General features: G+C 33.3%; 3 protein-coding genes across 3 annotated transcripts; 2 read left to right on the top strand and 1 right to left on the bottom strand.

Moving 5' to 3' along the window:
- Positions 1–678: 678 nt before the first annotated feature.
- Positions 679–8,325, bottom strand: LOC107015958. The gene is made up of 7 exons (XM_015216413.1): positions 7,796–8,325; positions 6,648–6,736; positions 6,417–6,555; positions 2,121–2,216; positions 1,866–1,988; positions 1,276–1,538; positions 679–1,155 (listed from the first exon to the last, which is right to left on the bottom strand). The coding sequence occupies exons 1-7, from the start codon at positions 7,962–7,964 to the stop codon at positions 1,045–1,047; spliced, it is 990 nt and encodes a 329-aa protein (XP_015071899.1). The 5' UTR covers positions 7,965–8,325; the 3' UTR covers positions 679–1,044.
- A 1,334-nt stretch (positions 8,326–9,659) lies between these two features.
- On the top strand, positions 9,660–12,146 carry LOC107016323 (pentatricopeptide repeat-containing protein At1g73400, mitochondrial). Its single transcript, XM_015216814.2, has one exon. The coding sequence runs from the start codon at positions 10,153–10,155 to the stop codon at positions 11,860–11,862; it is 1,710 nt and encodes a 569-aa protein (XP_015072300.1). The 5' UTR covers positions 9,660–10,152; the 3' UTR covers positions 11,863–12,146.
- Positions 12,147–14,481: 2,335 nt separating this feature from the next.
- On the top strand, positions 14,482–19,437 carry LOC107015686. The gene is made up of 7 exons (XM_015216029.2): positions 14,482–14,833; positions 15,835–15,892; positions 16,837–16,917; positions 17,070–17,105; positions 17,474–17,713; positions 17,796–17,937; positions 18,562–19,437. The coding sequence occupies exons 1-7, from the start codon at positions 14,658–14,660 to the stop codon at positions 19,053–19,055; spliced, it is 1,227 nt and encodes a 408-aa protein (XP_015071515.1). The 5' UTR covers positions 14,482–14,657; the 3' UTR covers positions 19,056–19,437.
- The last annotated feature ends 673 nt before the right edge of the window (positions 19,438–20,110 follow it).

Below are 20,110 nucleotides of genomic sequence, written 5' to 3'. Positions count from 1 at the left end.
TCTTCACCACAATGTGCTCTAATAACATTGCATGAGATGTTGGTGAACTATTTTTTTTTCTCATTTCATAAACTTAACCACGAGGATACGAAGATCAAAAAGACTACATGTTTTTGAACACACTAAAGGCAAATACCATATCAAAATGGAGGAATATGAATAAGTTTATAACGCGTATATGATGGCGTAACATAAAAAAAATTTAGGCAAAAGCATACAATACGTGTCGTGAGCTTGGTTTGTGACAGAATAGGAAAGTTGAAATAGTTGTGGAGGAATAACTTGCAGCTATAAAAGGTGAAAATGATTTCATCAAGAAGAATATCTTTTGGAATAATATTTCACTTTACCAAACACTCTTTCCTTTTCAGGATATTCACCTAATGATTTTGTTTTTTTAAAAAGTTGTACCTTTTGAAGCATAATTAATACCATATGTTAGTTTAGAATATTTATAATGGAATTTCACCATTAATGAAAAAAAAATAAGTTCATAGTCAGTCTACAAAATAGACCTTAGTGAATATTGATCCATAAAGCATGTTATACTTTAATAAAACTCAACTCAACTCAACCAACCTAATAGAGGTGAACGACACATGTCATGTTATCAATGGTTTGGTGTAAACCTCCGGTGCACGAGTTCCAAGATAATAAATGATTCAAAGAGACAATTTACATCAAGAGACACTAGATAGATTATAATTGACAAAAAAAGTTGCTAAGATCCACTTTTGACATAAACTGAAAACTCAAATTAACAATTACAATGTCAAAAAATGTTATGTCCTAGGCACTGGACTTCCTTGGGGATACCAGGACCGCGCTAATCACCGTGTAATACATATAAAAAAAAAAGGTTCTATTTGGTACAAATTCTATCTTCTTGTAAAACAACAAGAACAGAAGCAGTATTCTCATAGAATCTGCAAATCAAGTAAACTGATCCGAGTTTTCTTGCCTCAATGTGGAACTATCACAACATCTTCAAATCGTGGAAGCACCAAGATCTCAAGGCTTATCGTCTATTTTGTTAGTGATAAATTATACACTAACAACACCAGACATCCACGGAACAATTACTGGTGCATTTGGGTGAGCGTTTCTGTATGATTCAGGATAACGGTCCTTAAAATTCAATTTAGGATTCTCTGCCTGCATTTGCAAATGAAAAAGGGGGAGAGGGGATTGAGAACAGCTTATTATGGTAAATATCAAATTTACAAGACAAGAATGGAAGGTAGTAAACTTTGTGAAGGGAATGGCGGAACTTACATATTTCAGCCAGCACTCCTGATGCTTGTGTTGATAAATATCCGGAGAGTGGCATCCTGTCTCTGATGGGCAGTAAACCCATATGTTACATTTCTTTTGGTTAGGTCCAGCTTGCTTAGCTTGATCCAAACAAGCCATACAACAATCGTATGCAGTTTCTTTGTGATGTGTAAGGCCCCATCTGACAGCATCGCCACCATAATCAGTATGAACTTCAGCATGACACTGAAGAGGAAGCTGCTTGCCAGCTATGACTTCGTAGTCTGGAGAATATAAATTACTGAATAAGAATCTATAGTAAGAAAGGTTCTTCTCCTGAGTTTGTTATTTCTCTTGAGCAAATTTGCAATAAAGAGGACATAAAATCTTGATTGGTCAAGTTTTAAGCATGCACAATTTTTATCGAAGAGACTGTTCTTTTATGCCAAAAGGGGGCAAAAGACAAATGATATAACAATAATAACATAATCGCTCGCAAAAGAATTCTCTTCTCCCTCACAACTGGGAGATATGAGAAGCTGAATGATTAATCTGCACCATTTCAAAAAACCTTAAAAGGATTTGAACCGAGAAATTGACAATGTCATTACCAAGTTCCTCTTCACCCTCAGGTTTGTCGTCGTGTTCTGTATTGATGATCTGAACAGGTATCCAGAGACCAATTTCTTCTGCCAGTTCAGCCCAGTTGTCGCTCAAAGCTCGTGCAAGTAATCCTGCAAGCAATGTCACAAAAACTTATCATCTGTTTTTGGAAGTTCCTCTGAACTAGGGATGCAAGATTTCCTGCAACATAAACAGAAAACTGAACATACAAAATGTGAACAGAAATCCTATATAGAACATACTAGCCTCCTTTAGGGAAATAGTTGAATTTGATGTCTTCTCATGAATAAGTTCTGTGGTTTCTTTCAATTTTTCTCTCCGCCAACTTTCCACCGCATCTGTTCCAACAAAAACACCATCAACAATGATAACGAGGAATTGTAAATGAACTAGAGCAGAATGTATACATAGAATGAATATATCAAATAGACTAGTTGTTCTCATAACAGCAGAACTCTTTAAGGAAAAAAATAATAATAAGTTTTATTACACTGGTACCCTTAGGCCTTATCCATATAAAAAAGTTTCAGTGGCTACTTCGGTCTTTACATACACATGTATTTCTACTGTCAACCATCAAATTAAGTGCCATTTAAGTAAACCATCTAATTGATGAGGTGAAGAATATCCCTCTGACTGTCTGCGTTTGGGCATGAAATGTAGATGAGCTTCCAAGAAAGACCTGAATCTTCCCTTAGGCAGTAAAATCAACGAGGGAGCTTTAGGAACCAAATGGTTCAAGAGTTGAGAAGATACGAAGGACGGAAGAAGCAGCACATAGTACCTGTCAAAGGGAACATTCCTCCATACTTCATGTGTTTGTTTCCCATCTCACCTTCAGTGACTAATAAGAACCAGTATCTTTTCAGTCTAAAAAAGAGAGAGTTGGAGGATTTAATCGAGGTGGAAATTTTCATTGAGTAAACTGAGGGAGATCAAAGCCCCTGTTAACAATAGTGGGATAGGTATGTGAAGATTGTCTATGTTTAACAGAGCACTATCAGGGAAATGGTATAGAGGTTCATGAATTAGGAGAAGGCTCTGTGGATGGAAGTGACTAATAAAACTACGGCTGCACCCATTACAGATGGTTCTCAATAGAGCGGGATTATTGTTGACGTACAAGCTTATGGAAAGGAATCATGAGGAGAAAGGATGACTCAAGATATTTTCAATTGATTTCCAGAAATGGGAGACATGGTCCATTCTGCTTAACATTTACTGTGGTGATACCGTTCACAAAGGCGAGTTCCTTCACCTCTCCTCCATTGCAAATACAAAGGAAACCACAATTTTGGAGATTATTAATTGGAACCGAGGGCAGAAAGAGTCCTCCACAAGCTATATAACTTTACACAATGCAAGGAAGTAGATAAGATTGTATTTAGAAGGGATTTTCACCAAAATTCTTCTTGAAGTCTTATTACAATCTATTAGCTTAGGATGTCTTATGGAGATTTTAAGCACCCAGGAAATTGTTGCTCTTCACGTGGGTATGCAACAAAGGGATGTATGTGTTGTTTCTTTCTTTTTGGATAACATCAGTGTTCAGGACAATTTGCACAAACCTCCACAATACGAACTACGTGTATCCTCCTACTAGTATGGTTACAAGGTAACTATGTCCAGAAAACCTAAGCAAATAGAAAGAAATCACCTAAACATTTTGACTATGTTGCGATTTGTACCCTAGTCCCAAAGTCTGCAATAAAGGGAACTATAACCAACAATTCAAGACGTAAAGGCATGATTGTTTAGTTGGTGACGCATGTGAAAAAGTAACAACTACCCTAACTTTAGAAGTCATCATATTCTCCAGAGGTATTTCCTCAAAAGCTCAACCAGTGGCAGAGGTAATAAGAATTTGGAGTCAGAATGAAGGAAGCTAGAAATGCTTGAAATATATTGAAAACCAGGTTAAAAAGTACATCTCTGAATTGAATTCACATGTACTTGAGCATATATTATGCATAATAGGGACAAGACTGAACAGGATAAATACCAGTCCAAGAGGGAACGGATCAAACTTACAAGATATCCATTCTACTAGAAGATCCATATAGATCTCAGATTAGAAATAATTGAAAAGCCAAGATACATGAGGTTCAAAATAAGTTGTGAATACGTGAAATAAGTACTCCAAAAAGTAGAAGAAAGAGGTAACAATCAGTTAAGCATGCAAGCAAAAGTACCATCAGAGAGCAACGAAACTCACTACATTGTACCATGGGAAGAAAACTGTTATTTAACGTCTCAATATTTTAGCAATGTTACTTGTACAAACGGATAAAATCAGAGACAATGGTATTGGGAAAGGACAAAATGTCCAATAGATATATCAGAAATTGAACAAATTTTTGAGGTTTGATTCACATGGCAAAATTGAATACAAATTTGGCAATTCAACTTCAAGGAAAGAAAAACGTCTTTATGGGTGGTGGATGGCCTACCCTTTTAATGCAGAAATAAAATATTATAAATACTTTTTATACTAAGTGCCTCGCACTTGTTTCTATAACCATTGACTGACTTCCACAATTCCCAATGTCATGTGTTCTTTCTTAAAGCAAACAAGAATAGCATTCTGATGAACAAAAAAATTTTCCTAGCAACATCCTCACCTATTTAAGCAATCAAATGATACTAGAAATACTGGCTAGGAGAGCATATGTAAGACGAAGCAATCACAAGTGTAAGCCTCTTATAGGAGTTCCCACGTGTAGGTTTATTCCAGCTCACTAATAATATATCTTTAACAGATACTTGTCACCCTAATCATTAACATGAGATTTCATGATATATGCTAATTACAAATGATATTGTATTAAATAATGAAACTAGTGACGGAATCAACTAAAGTTGGAAGTATAGAGAAACACATTAAGAGAAAACAGATTAAGGATAAGTACAAGTGAGATGGGATATGTGCTGCAAGTTAAGCCTCCATAACAAGAAGGTGAGGTGAAATTAGATGAAATTATGGTGCCTAAATGTATATCTAAGCTTAATCTTCAATGAGATTTAGCACGATAGATGAAGATTGAACAAATAACCAAAATAAGATAGTTGGAATGGAAGAGTTCCACGAGGGTGCTACGCGACAGGAAGATAACTATTTAAGTAAATGCACGTTCTACAGATGACTGGATGTAATAACAAGGAGTTGTTCTTTTAGATGTTCAATTATGTATTTTGGTCCAAGGGGAAAAAGACCTCCCTACTTTCTACTTGTTGCACTTCTCTCATGCAAGCAAACTAGATCAAGGAAAAGTTTTTAGAGTTTTATGTTCCTTTCATTTGCTCTCCTTTATTTCTGCACTCAAGGTTAAATTCAATGAACAGAAACAGTACATGAGCACAAATCCTGAATCAATATATATGGAAATTATCTCTCTTCCGGTCTCTTGCATCAGCAATAGATTTATTTATTCTCCTCATTTACAAAGAGTTATGCAGCTTGGTTTTGTTGTTTTACTGATGAGCTGAAATTATGAAGTAATTTGGGTCCACATTTGAAGATGCTATGAGTATATAAAAGCAGAAAGTTTCAATGAAATGATTAGTACATCAATGGAGAGAGGGAACGGAAAACAGATGTCAGTCATATCCCAACGGAACAAAGGAATAACATCTTGAGATACGGTTGGTTCATAAACATGCCAGTCTAAAAAGGACCAAAAGACACAAATTCAATTTTTTATTCATATATAACTTTTCACTTCGGAAAAGAAAAAAAATTAGCAACTACAGATCCTGCATTTAAAAGACAAGACAGTGAAACCACTTAATGGGGAAGAAGAAAGGAAAAGACAAAATCTGGAGACAAACCAACGCATGAGGACAGAAAAAGCAATGAGGAGCAGAACCGTTCATAACTTTTGAAACTAAATGTCCAGACAAAACAGCATAGACTTGTCTTTTAGGAAGAGAAAAAGAAACAAATCTTGAGCATCTGATCAAAAATAATTTCCTTTCTGCAAAACGAATGAAAACATATAGACCTAAATATCACGATTCTGAAGCTCCGACAACTCCCAATTCGAGGACATAAACATCATATGCATATGCTAAAGGATATTACTGGCACTAATTTTTCAGCTAATGGTTAAAGTAAAAATCCCATGTAAAAGAAAATTTCAACAAATGCCACTGTTTGAAAGTGTTAATGAGTATCAAACCCAAAGTAAAGTGTAACAAGTCTTCCATTCTGACAGTTTTCTTTCCAGAAAGACCAAAACACCTGTTTCAGCTACTGTCATGTGAACTGCCTCTAAGAAAGTTTAATGATTACCCACTCACTGAATTTTGGAAAAGAAAATCTCAGACACTCGACCAGATACAGATAACAATTAGCAACTTGATCGCATTGTAAAATCTCCAGATTGATTTATTAACCTTAACCTACCTTGCACTTAACTTGATTACTAACTGATACAGCTATAGTATAAACAGCCAAGAGATCTTTCCAGATAAAAACTTTAATAATGAAGGTGCATAACAAGTATAGCACATTTTGAAGATATTGAAGGCGCAATCACCTCGTAGCATGGTCGCATCTTCATTAGCATTCACGCTTTTTAAAGTTACTAGTATCTCATCTGTTATCTTCTGTTTAATATGTTCCGGTATTTGCTGCACCTTTTCATCCATCGAAAGTTTGTTCTTTAAGAAATTTACCTTCACCAGATAAGAAGCATTCCTCAAGCAAAGTCTATGGAAAAGCAGCAAACTCAGGAACCAAATGCCAAAATGTCAAATAAAGGTCTTACCACATTAATAAGTTCTACAGGTTCTAGTTGTTTCCGCAATTGAATTGACTCTTCCATTTTCCTAATCTGCTGTGGGGTATACTTAAAAGCTGTACACACAAAAACACCCTTTCATCAGACTGGCAATCAACATTCCAAATAAACAACAAAACTCTCAATGGGATAATCTGCATATACTTAGAAGCTGTGTCAAAAGCACCGATTTATAAAACAGACGTTAAACATTCAAAGAAAGTAACAAAATCACAAAATGCGCCAACAGAAAATTCAGAATGAATAAAAGGGGTCATCCAAAAATAATCTGAGGTATAGCTAACAAGGGCGGAGCTAGATAGGGCAAACATCCTTCGGCGGAAAATTAGATTGTTTATATATGGTTAAAATTATTATAGTTTGTACATATAGCAAAAATTTAACCCCTTTGTCTTCTTTGCGTGTTAACTTCTTCGTATGTTGAACCCCCTTAGTGAAATTCTGACTTTGATTGCTAAAAGTAGTGGCAAAAGAACCTATTTATCCAAACAAGCATTCAATTTTCTGAGAAACAACAAAGTGCCAAAATGATTCAACAAAAGATTCAGCATCAAGGGGTCATCCAAAAATAACCTGATGTATGTTATGTAGCTAAAAACTATAGTAAAACCACACATCTATCAAACAAGCAATCAACTTTCTGAGAAAGCAACAAAGTCCCAAAATAATTCAACAAAAGATTTACCATCAAGGGGTCATCCAAAAATAACCTGGTGTATGTTATGTAGCTAAAAACTGTGGCAAAACCAACATATATATCAAACAACAATCAACTTTCCTCTAAAGCAACAAAATCCCAAATGTGCAAACAAAAAAATTCAGAATCAACACAAAGGGTCATCTAAAAACAATCTAGTATATACCTAAAATGCTGAGGTAAAATCCACCATTTTGTCAAACAAGCATACAACTTTTGAACAAAAACAACAAAATCCCAAATGGGGTAAACAGAAAATTTACAATCAACACAAAGTCCCATCTAAAAACAAACTACTGTATACCTAAAAACTGTGCCAAAATCCACCCTTTATCAACCAAGCACACAACTTTTGAACAAAAGCAACAAAATCCCAAATGGAGTAAACAGAATATCCATAAATAATAGCAAAAATTACCTTTTTGAGTATCACTGAATGGGTACATATATACAGAAGTATATAGAGAATGAAGCACATAAAGAGCAACAAAAATATTGATTGAACAAATAACAATTGTTGTTCTCTTATATGACATCCAGTTCCCTCTTGCCATTTCCACTTTCTTCACCTTCTGCTTCTCCTCCATTTCATCATCTTTAAAACCCACAAATATTTATCAAAAAAAAAAATCAAGAAATATGTAGAATGTTTCAGGGGAATTTGTTTCTTGGTTTCTCTACACAGATCAAAGTAGATCGATGGTACCAATATCAAGAATTGTTTTTTTTTTCTGTAATTTATTAAATAAAAAAGAGAATAATGGAGATGCAGTAGCAAAGCACTATTATATGAGTATAATAATGGAGATTCTTTTATTATCTCCGGCAGCTGTCGTTAGTGAAATGTTTTATTTTGGGTTTTTGATTCATCTCTGAGTAATTAAGATTAATTAGGGAGTGTTAATTATCGTTTACGTGACGTAACGTGTGATACTACTGCTAAACAAATATGTCGGGGAAAGTTTTATACCTTTTTGGGGGGTTTTACTAACAATAAAATGATAATAAAATTGGAGTTTCGATTAATGGTTGTTCGAATATTAAACACTCTCCATCTTCAATTTAAGGTAAGAATGTGTAAGTTTTTAGGGAAATTTTTTTATTTTATTCAATTTTACTCGACTATTATATTAAAAATAGATGTTTTATTTTACGTTTTTCATTTTAGCAAATTAAAAAAGTTTGTTACTTTTTTTCATATTATCCTTGATATATATTAAGATTAGTTTTGGCATAAGGCATGTTTAGTTAAAATTACGTGAATAGTGCCAGATCAACATAAGTCAAGTAATATAAATTGAAGGAAGTAATCAACTCTCATATCTTCATAACCTCTCACGTGATCAACTCGTATTAAATATATCTATTTTTTTTCTTTGTTAGAATATGCCTTGAATTTCTTATTTCATTCATCAAAGATCAAATCATATTAAATAGGAATACTAGTTTTTTTTTAAAAAAAAATATTTTTCCTTATTTTTGATTTATTCTGATTCGAATTTTTGCAATTATAAACTTCCTCATTACGTCAATGGCTAATATCTTGTTTAGGACATCTCTTCTGTAATTATATCTTTATATACACTGATATAAATAGAGACATAAAAAGTGATACGAAATACATATGAAAAAATAAGAAAATTATCATTTTTTATCCCTCTATATCTTTTTTCGACCCTCTTATGTACTATTAGATTAATTTTAGAACAAAACTTAAGTTGCATACAAATCATTTGACATAACCCATCTTATTTATATCTAATTTTTATTTTCAAATTTTATGCTCTAGGAATTTTCTTTATCTAACTTTACGATAAAAGAAATTATTTACAAGATTTATAAAATTTAAACTCCTAATGTTTTACCTGTAAAAAGGTTGAAAAAGGCAAAAGTTTTGAATCCATAGGGACACTCAAAAATGTTTGAAAAAAAACAAAAGTAAAAAGGGGCACTCAAATGTGGAACTTTACTGCTTAAAAGGTTGGATTAGGTAATGTGCTTTGACTCTTGAGAAAATATTTGTGAACTTTTAGATAATTTTTTAGTTTTAATTTGATTGTTTTGTTTTAATTATTATATATATATAATAAATTATATGGCTAAACAATAAAATTATATGAAAGACATCTTTCTTGTATTCAATTGCTAGATACAAATATATATGAGGATTTTTTAACCAGAAATTAGGAATTTTGGTTAAATATAAGTAATTTTCTCATATTATAACGAAATAATTTGATTTTTTTCCGTATATGTCTTAAATAATGGTACAAAATTATTTCTTCATTCGAAACTCGATTCCGTACTTGTTTACTCAATCAGATAATAGTTTTTACTCCATAAGCAATTATTGTTGAATTTTTTACCCAAACTAAAATGATGAAGTGATATGAAGGCAAATCCATCAACATATCTCTTTGGATATCTTTTTACTATTTATATTTGATTAATACTGACCTGCCGGGCGTTGCCCGTAACACTTCTTCCGAATTATTAATATTAGATGTTAATCGAAAATCGTCTTTCTACCTCTCGTCTTACTATATTTTACCCTCGCTCGATTTTATAAGTGGAATTTTACGGGATATGTTATTGTTACGAGAGAGACAATACCCATCTTTGAGAGAGCTTTGTTCTGCTTAACTGCACCTTCCAACTGTTTGATGAAATGCCTCAAAGAAAAAACACAATACATGATCATTCAAGGATGATTTGTTTTTCCAATTGTGAAAGTTAAGTACTCGTATGCATTGATCTTTTGGTGGAGAGTGTGTGATGTCTCAGCTGAAAGTTGTCTCATTTATCAGCAAGATTTTGAGTAGGAAATTACATTCCCAAAATTGCATTTTTCATCAAAATATAAGGCGAAATTCAGTAGCATCAACACATATTCATGAACATTGCATAAAATACGTATTTGCTACGAGGGGATCATTAATCTTGAACACAAGTTCAAGATTTTGTCTAGCATCATTCTTGTCCTTTCAGCGGTTTTATTGTGCTGAAAATTCTGCATTTTCGTCGTTGGAGGAAACAACGGAAAGCTGTAGCAATGATCCTGTTGATAACGTTTACAAGGTTGTGGTGGATCATGCTAATCCTGGGCATAAGATGGAGGTAGCTCTGGATAAGCTTGAAATAGAATTAACTACGCCGTTGGTGGTGGAGGTCTTGCAAAAGCTTTGTTATGAAGAGAAGTTAGCATTTAGGTTCTTTACGTGGGCAGGACATCGAGAAAATTATAGTCACGAGCCTCAGGCGTATAATGAGATGATTGATATATTGTCTAGTACAAAATATAAGGTGAAGCAGTTTCGTGTTGTTTGTGATCTTCTAGATTATATGAAGAGAAATGATAAGAGTTTGGTTCCTTTAGAAGTGTTGTTGAAAATTCTTAGACAGTATACTGAAAAGCATTTGACACATCTTCACAAATTTGCTAAGAAGAAGAAGATACGAGTGAAGACACAACCCGAAGTATATGCCTTTAATTTGTTGTTGGATGCTTTGTGCAAGTGTTGTCTTGTTGAGGAAGCTGAGTCTCTGTTTACGCGGGTGAAGAGTAAGGTTAAGCCAACTGCTGATACTTATAACATTCTTTTCTTCGGTTGGTGTCGTGTTAGAAATCCAGGTAGAGCTATGAGCGTTCTTGATCAGATGATCAACATAGGACATAAACCCGATAACTTCACCTATAATACTGCCATTGAGACGTTTTGCAACGCAGGAATGGTGATGCAGGCTGCTGACCTTCTCGAGTTCATGAGAACTAAAGGTTCAACCATGTCTTCTCCCACAGCAAAAACTTATACAATTATGATCGTGGCTCTTGTTCAGAATGATATGATGGTAGAATATTCTAAAGTTCTCGGAGATATGCTAAATAGTGGATGTGTTCCTGATGTTTCGACATACAAGGAATTGATTGAAGGTATGTGTTTGGCTGGAAAGACCGAGGCAGCTTATAAGCTTTTAGAAGAAATGGGAAACAAGGGTTACCCTGCTGATATAGTTACTTACAACTGTTTTCTTAAGGTCCTATGTGACAACAAAGACAGAGACGAAGCGCTTAGGCTTTATCAGAAAATGACGGAGGTAGGCTGTGTTCCCAGCGTACAGACCTATAATATGCTAATTGTAATGTTCTTTAGAATGGGTGATGTCGATGGAGCCTTTGAGACCTGGCACGAGATGTCTAAGAGGGGTTGTACGCGTGTTACAGAAACATATTGTGTGATGATTGAAGGACTTTTTGATAACAATGCTACTGAAGAAGCATGTTTCCTTTTGGAAGAAGCTGTCAACAGGGGTATGAAACTGCCATACCGCAAATTTGACTCATTTTTAATGCGACTTTCAGCCATTGGTGATCTACGAGCCATTCATAAACTGTCAGAGCACATGAGAACATTCTACAACCCAGCTATGGCACGACGTTTTGCCATCAATCAGAAGCAGAAGAGCATGAAGTTAAGAGGTAAGTGAAAATGACTTGTGTTGTCTATTTGGCCCAACGTTTGGATGGTGTGTTTCTTTGTATGCATTTTGTTCGTGTCGTTAAACAGATTAATAGAGAGTGACTAGCGGACGTTTTTTATACTTCACCCGGTCTTTAGTAGCCTTTCTGAAGTCAACCTAACCGCTTGCCTTTGGGAAGACCACTTGTACCAGTTTTGGGATTGAAATCACATTTGGAAAAGATTAACTTATGTATACTAAAGGGTGAAGATTTTTTACATCTATTAGTGTAAATATTTCTTATTTTTTCAGGATTAGTTGGTTGGAAATCACACAATTATTAAAACATATTTACTTATCACTCCCTTCGTTCCGAGATAGTTTGACTCGGTACGGAGTTTAAAAAAGTAGAAAGATTTTTAAAACTTTTGTATGGCTATAAGTCATTTTATTGAAGGTAAAATTAGATATTTTGATGTTAAATTGTTACTTAAGAGATGTATCATTCTTTTCGAAACGGACTAAAAATAAAAATTAAGTCATATGAATTGGAATATAAAAGTACAATAGTTCTTCTTTATCTCTTCTCCACCTCACCCACCATTTATTCATCAAATATTGAAATCAAATACATCCTGAAAATACTCCACAATTTCATTAATTTCATCTTTGCCAATTACTCTTTGTTTCGTATTAGTTGTCCTTTTTATCCTTTAATCTCTCTTTAAAATCAAAAGGACATTTTTATTAATTTATGCCATAAAAAAACCTTTTTGAAACTTAACAATATAAACAGAATTATTTGTAAGGCTACTCTGGACAAAAAACTATTAACCCTAATTTGCTATTGTAAATTGATAAGTAATTTAAAACAATTATTTATAATAATGTTGATAACTAATATAAAACCAAGAAAGTACCATGCTTAATACTTTCTTTGATACAATGATACAAAAAAGGAAGCCGTGTATTTACTTGTCCACAAATCAAGAAAATCTTATTATTGTCTTTTTACACCATCTTTAATGTTAAACAATTGTATAAAATAATAATAATTAAGTTAATAATTTCAAATGATAAAATTAATTTAATAAAACACGAGTTCTTTTTTTTTAAGGAATATGTCACAATAGTTGGGGTCGAGAAATATGAAACAGATGGTTTCGTATATACTTGCTATATCTGTAATTATTTATTTGTTCATTTTGATAAATTAAGAAATGATAATTTTTTTAAAATTATATTTTCAATTAATTATTTTAAAATTATTTATTCATTCATTTTATAATTAACAAAAATAAACATAATACACTTATTATGTTGATTACTATTTTCTTAATAAATATATTAATTCAAAAATGAACAAATAATTAAGACAGTGACAATAAAATACATAGAATATGGCAATGTTGATTGAGGAACTAAAAATGATTAAATAGGAAAGTCTTCAAGACACGTCAAAATTAATCAATGAAATCTTTAATTGGCTAAAGTCTTTTCGTTTACGACTTGTAAGTTGCTTATTATACTCTCAAACAATTACAAGAATATATTATTCAATACGATTTGCTACTTCCCATATTTTGTCCTAAAAATTGACATTTTACCAATTATCATTTCACTAGCTGTGATGCTAACTCTATAAAACTACCTATCACTACCAGCCACGTGGATCAAAAAGACAAGGGTAGAACAGTACTTTTCAGTTTTTGAATGTGATATCGAGATAGTCGAAAATTAAAGAGCTTTAAAATAACTCAATGTGGATTGTGGTGTACTGACGCACTGTTTCACTCTTAACCATAGATCTCAAGTTCGAGCCCTATGTATAGAGAAAATTTTTGTTATGAGCGTCACCCCCATATGGATCCCGCGGAGCACAATCTAAATTTAATCTACACTAGAATGATTAAAGACATAATATCTTTCATATCTTTCCACGTCATTTCCACCATATTTGTTGAATATAATTTTATAAGTAGCTATTTCTTAAAAAACTTATCCAATAAATGTATATTTAATATATTAAATCAAACACTATATTAGAAATGATTTCGTATAACCAATATAAATATTACTAATATCAAGTATCACCATTATTAAACACTATTTTTATACACTTATCAAATAATTCACGAAAAAAAGGTAAATAAATTAATATTTTCTTCGTTCATGTTACATGCCACCTTTTGATTTAATTGGTTATTTAAGATAATTATATTTTGTATGACTCAAAATCATTTTATTAAAGATAAAAATAAATATAGTAAAATAATATTCTTTTTGGACGAATTAAGAACCTCATTAGTATTACTATGGAAATTGAGAAGCACTTATTTTGAATTCTTTTTTTAATAATAACAATTAAATATTTTAATCCTTTAAAAAATATATAATGTTTGACTGAAAATTTGAATATGAATATTTTTATTAATTTAATAAAATAAATTTAATATTTTCTTTTTTACAAAAGATTACCAAGTCACTCATTCAAATGAATTAGTTAAATACAAACTAGTTTCTTCAAAAATCTATTTTAAAAATAAATAATTCTTAATAACAATATCGAGCTTCAAAACCCAAAAATGCGACATAAAATGAAACAATAGTATCAATATTTAACATTAGAGAGTTCTCAATGATTACAGAAAAAGCCAAAGTGAGAACAAGTATGGCCATGGCTGAACCATCATCATCATATATATAAAGAAACTGCAAAATAACATTATTTTATCACTACATATATCGAGGGAAGAAAAACACCCAAGATAAAAAGATTCAAATTTTTAGCTTGAAATTTCAAAATTTGGGGAAATTTGAGGATGTGGGGTTTTGGGGGAAAGTATTATTGGGGAAGAAAAGAGAGAGGGAAAGTTGAAGGTATAGTGGTGGTGTTCGCATGGTTGTCAAGTAAAGATCGATACGTCAACAACTACGTTGATCTCTACTCATCTCTTGGATGGAAATCCCTTGTTTGTCACTCTCAATTTCGTAATATGTATGTTCTCTCTTCTCCATTTACCCTTTTTTTTTTGTTGTTATAGCTTGACTAATTTCTCGCTCCGCCGGCAATAGGTATCAGATAACTCTGTCGATTAAAGCTAGGATAGATGTAAAGAAATTGACTAGTATTTTTGTGGGATTTAAATTTGGGACCTCGTGGTTCTTCATTTTAGGTTTTTTTTTTTTTGGAATTGTTCTATTTGATTTTTTGGGGGTTTCTATTGTTGGAAAAATAGTTCTTTTTTTTGTTTTGTTCTTATTGAGTTTGCTAGAATTTGCTTGAATTAGTTGAAAAGTTGGGTTTTTTTTTTTGAATGATGCATATAAGTAGTATATAAGAACAAAAAAGGTCATCCTAAATTAATGTAAATATAAATATTTAAGGTTTTCTTGTTATAATTTGGTGTTAAGACTACTAATTTTATTGAGATTGTTGGCACAATCAAAAACATATGCAACATAAACAAATGTCTAACCTTATTAACTAAATAAGTTCTTAATTTTATGCATGATATGTAATATTATTATGTGAAGTTAAATGCTTAGTGCATTTTGAGAATATAAATAAAAAAATAAGTAGAGATAACCTAAATTAATAATCAAATATTTAAGGCCTCTTGGTGTATTTTATTGAGACGTTCTTGGCAACACAATGTTGTTTTAGAAAAAAAAAAAGAAGAAAAACATAATACCTAACTTTTCTGGCACATACTTTGTATTATCGAATAAGCACACATGAAATCTCTAATTTTATAAACAAAATCTAAAACTGCAAGCTAAATTGATGGTGCATAAATTGAACTTAACGCGAGATGAACTTATCCATGTTTGGTGATCTCAGTTAATATCGAGAATTGAACTCTGATTTATGGATTTTTATTATAATATTGGTGACGATCACAGTATGTTAGCTGCTTCTTTCTCCTGCTGTCCAAATTTTAAAGAAAGAGAACCTGCAGTGCAAATTTATGAGATTGTTACTCATTAATCTTGCAGGTTTTTTCCTGATAAAGCTGCAGCACTGGCAGCAGAGATTGTGAACGAGCTTGTTAAGGTTAGTCCTATGTGAAAGTTACAATCTCTCTTCTCCCATTGATAAAAGCGGGATTTTATCCATGCTTAGCACACGAAAAAGATCATTGACAGGTTTTGAAAGCTTTATTATATGGATGATCTTATTAAAATCTCATGGACAGTATGAGCTCTCCTCCCATATGATGCATGTCAACTTTATTACGTGTTCTCCTTCAATAATTGAAGATGTGGTAGGGAAGTTCTACAAGATGTCGAAGAACCGAACCACAAAGTCCTTTCTTTTCATTCCAAAGTGAAGTTGAAGGTTTAAACCCGATTTTACTCCTATTAACGGCATGGCCTTCTGAATAATTACGTCCCCATGAGAAGCCAATTAGTACAAATTTCAGATGATCTGAAAGTCGAGCCTCTTTGGCTTCTAGGAGAGTGTATTATTCAGGATGAACATATCTCAGAGAGGAGTGGCCCAAAAGCAGTCTCCCAAAAGTCGGTGGAAGTCATCACCAACCTTATAACAAACTTGTTTTGAACTCTTTACATTTCTGATTTCTTTCCAAAGTGGGATCACATAAGAAGACCTATGAACTTTTGTGAACCCATTACCTGCTTACATGCCTGATTTGGGAACAGTTAGCCATTTCCATTCTCGAAGACTCTAAGCAGATTTATTTACATATTGCTTGAAAAAATTGACATAGTTGCATAGCAATGACCCTGCTAAAAAGATATATCAGCTTATCTTTTCTGTATATTTCCTTTTCCCATTTACTCGCAAATGGTTATACAAGCTCAACTATGAGTTTTTGCATATTCTATCGAGACCTGAGTAATTTATTTCTCAAATCTCTTTGACTAACCTAACAAGAATGAATGACTTTGTTATTATCATATAGAAATTAATAGCCATGTCTCTGTCATGTTATGACTTTCTAATGGCCACTTTGTTTAATGTTGTATGTGTAGGAGCTTAAAGTTAGACCATGCCCTGTTGTCTTTGCATCTTTTTCAGGTGGACCCAAAGCATGCATGTATAAGGTTCTCCAGGTAAAGAACGAATCTTTGAAAAATGTAGTATGATCATTGTTGCCCATATGTATGTCAGTACATACAACAGTTTGAAGTATTTATTTCTTTTCTATTATAGTGTATTCTAGTTGGTGCAACTAATTTCTTTTTTTCTTTTTATTTGATCACAGATAATCGAGGGCAAATATGAAGAACATACCAATCTGGTATACTCCATTATGTTTTTCTCTCACAATGTTTATGTTTTTCTTGTTTGTTACAAAGAGACAAGCTTGGACATCAGTGAAGCGGTTAAATGCATACTTAATTTCCATTCCATAACATGATTTGTTTTTTCAAATTTACAAGCTTACTGTACATTTCTATCTAAAAAATTTCTATATACCAGGAACAACATTAGCATATCATAATCCTCCTCTTCCCTTTTGTCATATTCTGGTTGCTTTATCTTCTAAAATGTATGATACCTTCACCACGCCCGCTTCCTAATTGTGATAGTCCATTCCCTTACTTTTTAAAGTGAAGTGATTACACTGTCAGTGATCTCTGATCTGATAATTTGTTTAATATGAAGGGTGAGTTCCGACTTGTTAGAGACTGTCTTTCGGGCTACATTTTCGATTCTTCTCCAGTTGACTTTACTAGTGATCTGGGTACTAAATTTATACTACATCCAAACGTTCTTGGAATGTCACGTCCTCCTCGCCTAGCCTCATGGATAGTAAATGGAATTGCTTCCAGTATGGATGCCCTCTTCCTTAAAAGATTTGAATCACACCGTGCCGAATTTTGGCAGACTCTATATGCTTCTGTTGTGAGTGTCTCTCACCTTTTACTCATTGTGCCCCCCACTCCCATGTATATTTCTGCTTGGCTTAGTAATGTTTTTCTCACAGAGCACGGGAGCTCCGTATCTCATATTGTGCTCAGAAGATGATGATCTTGCTCCCTGCCAAACTATTTGCAATTTTGCTCAGCGACTTCAAGATCTTGGCTCTGATGTCAAACTACTAAAATGGAGTAGCTCCCCTCATGTAGGTATGGGGTTAATCCTGCGAAACCTTTCTTACTTCATGTTCCAGAGGTTTGGTCTGTTGGATATCAATAAATTATAAAACAAATAAAAATCCTAATATTACTATATTTGCTATTTAGATTCCGATAACAACTGTCAGTAGAGGGCCAGAAGTTGGCCTCATGATATGTTATCTTTTTACACCTTAGGAAGAGAAAAAAAATAGAACTTCGGAATGAAAGTATCTACTAACCATGGATGTTGAGTTTCAAGGAGTTTAGTTGCTCGAGGAAGAGCGAAAGACACAGTTGCAAGAACTGAAGTTGCATATATTCATTCACAAGAATCTTGAACTTATGTAGTCAAGCCCGCTCTCTTCCCATTCCTCCCAATCCAAAGCAGTCGTCTTATTGACATCTCCCCTCTATATTTTATTGCAATCCACTCTATGTGTCTCTCTGTCATTTCTGAGATAAAGCATATTGTTTTGTGGAATTGTCAGAGAGATAGACATTTTACTAGGATTTATCTAGTTGGAATTAGCACAAGATAGTACATTCCTGGTTATTATGCATATTCAGGTTTTATAGCTTTTCACAATCATGTGATTTTGATAAAAGTCGTCTATTGTGACTTCCATCAACCAGGTCACTATCGGTACCACCAAAATGAATACAAGGCTGCAGTGGCTGAGCTTCTTGGAAAAGCTGCTATGATCTATTCTCAAAGAATTCGTCAGCTTGAAGGGGAGAAGATGGTGTTGGAAGGGTCACATGATGGAATCTCTGAGCCTCTAGGCAATCTTAGAAAAGCCGCTGCTACTGCAAATCAAAGCTTCCAGAGCATTTCCCTTGAGATAAATGACCACTTCTTAGTACCCAACTCTGTGGAGTATCACGAGGGCAGTAATGGCGGGTCAGTTCAGCACGAACAGAAAGAACGATACATTCCCCTATCAACCCCACCAAAAATCAATGCTCATGGTGTTCTTGGTCAAGTTCTATTTGATGTGTGTGTCCCAAAGGTTGTTGAAGACTGGGACATAAGGTCATCACCAACTTTCAGGAAGGCATCATTTCCATCAACTCGAAGGCATTCACCTTTCAATCCTATGAAATGCATTCGCCGTTCAAGATTGTAGGATTTGCAGTTCATGATCTTACTGAAGAGAATATCAAGAATACACGGGACATGAGAATATGCCATCGGAAAAGAAAATCGAGACTGACTCTCAGGCTTGCTTGTTCATTTTGTTGGCGAAATAAGAACAACTCTCAGGAATCCAGAGGTACATTATTTCAATCGGCTAAATGTAAGCCTAATTTTGGATAGATTTTGCTGCGTAAAAAAAGATAAAATTTACCAGAGTGTTAATGTTGTGAAGGTTTCCATTTTCATTTGTTGCATTACTCTGATTGTACAGAATTTCACTTTGCTGATGTAGAATATAAATTTATATTTTTTTGCTTCAAGAATCAGAAGTGATTTCAAACAGTCACAAGGGAGGGTGACTTTACTTTTGAGCTGTATTTACTATTTAGTCTTTTTGTTTTTTCCACATAAATGGTTGGTTGACCGTGTGAATTTGCTCATATAGTACTAGGTTCTATATCGGGGTATTGAATAGTGATGAAGATTTACAATAAAATGGGTCCAAATGAATAAAAATGGACTAAATTAGTTCAAACGAATAGTCAATTGACCGTGTGAATTTGCTCATATTGTAGGTTTCATGTTTAAATTAATGTTGAATAATAACGAAGATATATTATATAAAATAAGTCCAAGTGAATAGAAACGAACATTAATTCAATAAGTTTGAGATTAAGACACGTGTCATTTCTTAATTCTACATTGTACCTCACACAATATATATAAGTTCATATAACCATATTACATTTCTATTACTTTTTTCGTCTTATCATCTTAAATATGTCCTTTTACTTTTTACGAATATAAAATCATGTCATTTTGTGTTTACATACCAAACATCAAAAATAGGTAAAAAAGTTTGATTATTTTCCTAAAAAATATTTTCGAATAAAACAACGAATGCATAAAGATTTGAAATCAGTAATTTGGCGGTTTGATTATACATTGCCCAATAAGAAGTCAATTCCGTACACTCATACAGAGGATGTGTTGAGTGGGGTACGTGAGTACTGAAGTGGTATTCCAACGGTCGACTCTGCTCTA

Source organism: Solanum pennellii, chromosome 4, assembly GCF_001406875.1.
Source record: "Solanum pennellii chromosome 4, SPENNV200".
Lineage (NCBI taxonomy): Eukaryota > Viridiplantae > Streptophyta > Magnoliopsida > Solanales > Solanaceae > Solanum > Solanum pennellii.
Note: the sequence above shows the minus strand (reverse complement) of the source record. Positions and strands in the feature narration are given on the sequence as shown.

Coding starts and splice junctions, on each gene's coding strand:
- LOC107015958 (XM_015216413.1), bottom strand. CDS start 7,964: ATGGAGGAGAAGCAGAAGGTGAAGAAAGTGGAAATGGCAAGAGGGAAC. Junction 2,217..6,416: donor AGATGCGACCATGCTACGAG/GTGATTGCGCCT, acceptor TTGTTGGAACAG/ATGCGGTGGAAAGTTGGCGG. Junction 1,989..2,120: donor TATTTCCCTAAAGGAGGCTA/GTATGTTCTATA, acceptor CATTGCTTGCAG/GATTACTTGCACGAGCTTTG.
- LOC107016323 (XM_015216814.2), top strand. CDS start 10,153: ATGTCTCAGCTGAAAGTTGTCTCATTTATCAGCAAGATTTTGAGTAGG.
- LOC107015686 (XM_015216029.2), top strand. CDS start 14,658: ATGTGGGGTTTTGGGGGAAAGTATTATTGGGGAAGAAAAGAGAGAGGG. Junction 15,893..16,836: donor TTGTGAACGAGCTTGTTAAG/GTTAGTCCTATG, acceptor TTGTATGTGTAG/GAGCTTAAAGTTAGACCATG. Junction 17,938..18,561: donor GAGTAGCTCCCCTCATGTAG/GTATGGGGTTAA, acceptor TCCATCAACCAG/GTCACTATCGGTACCACCAA.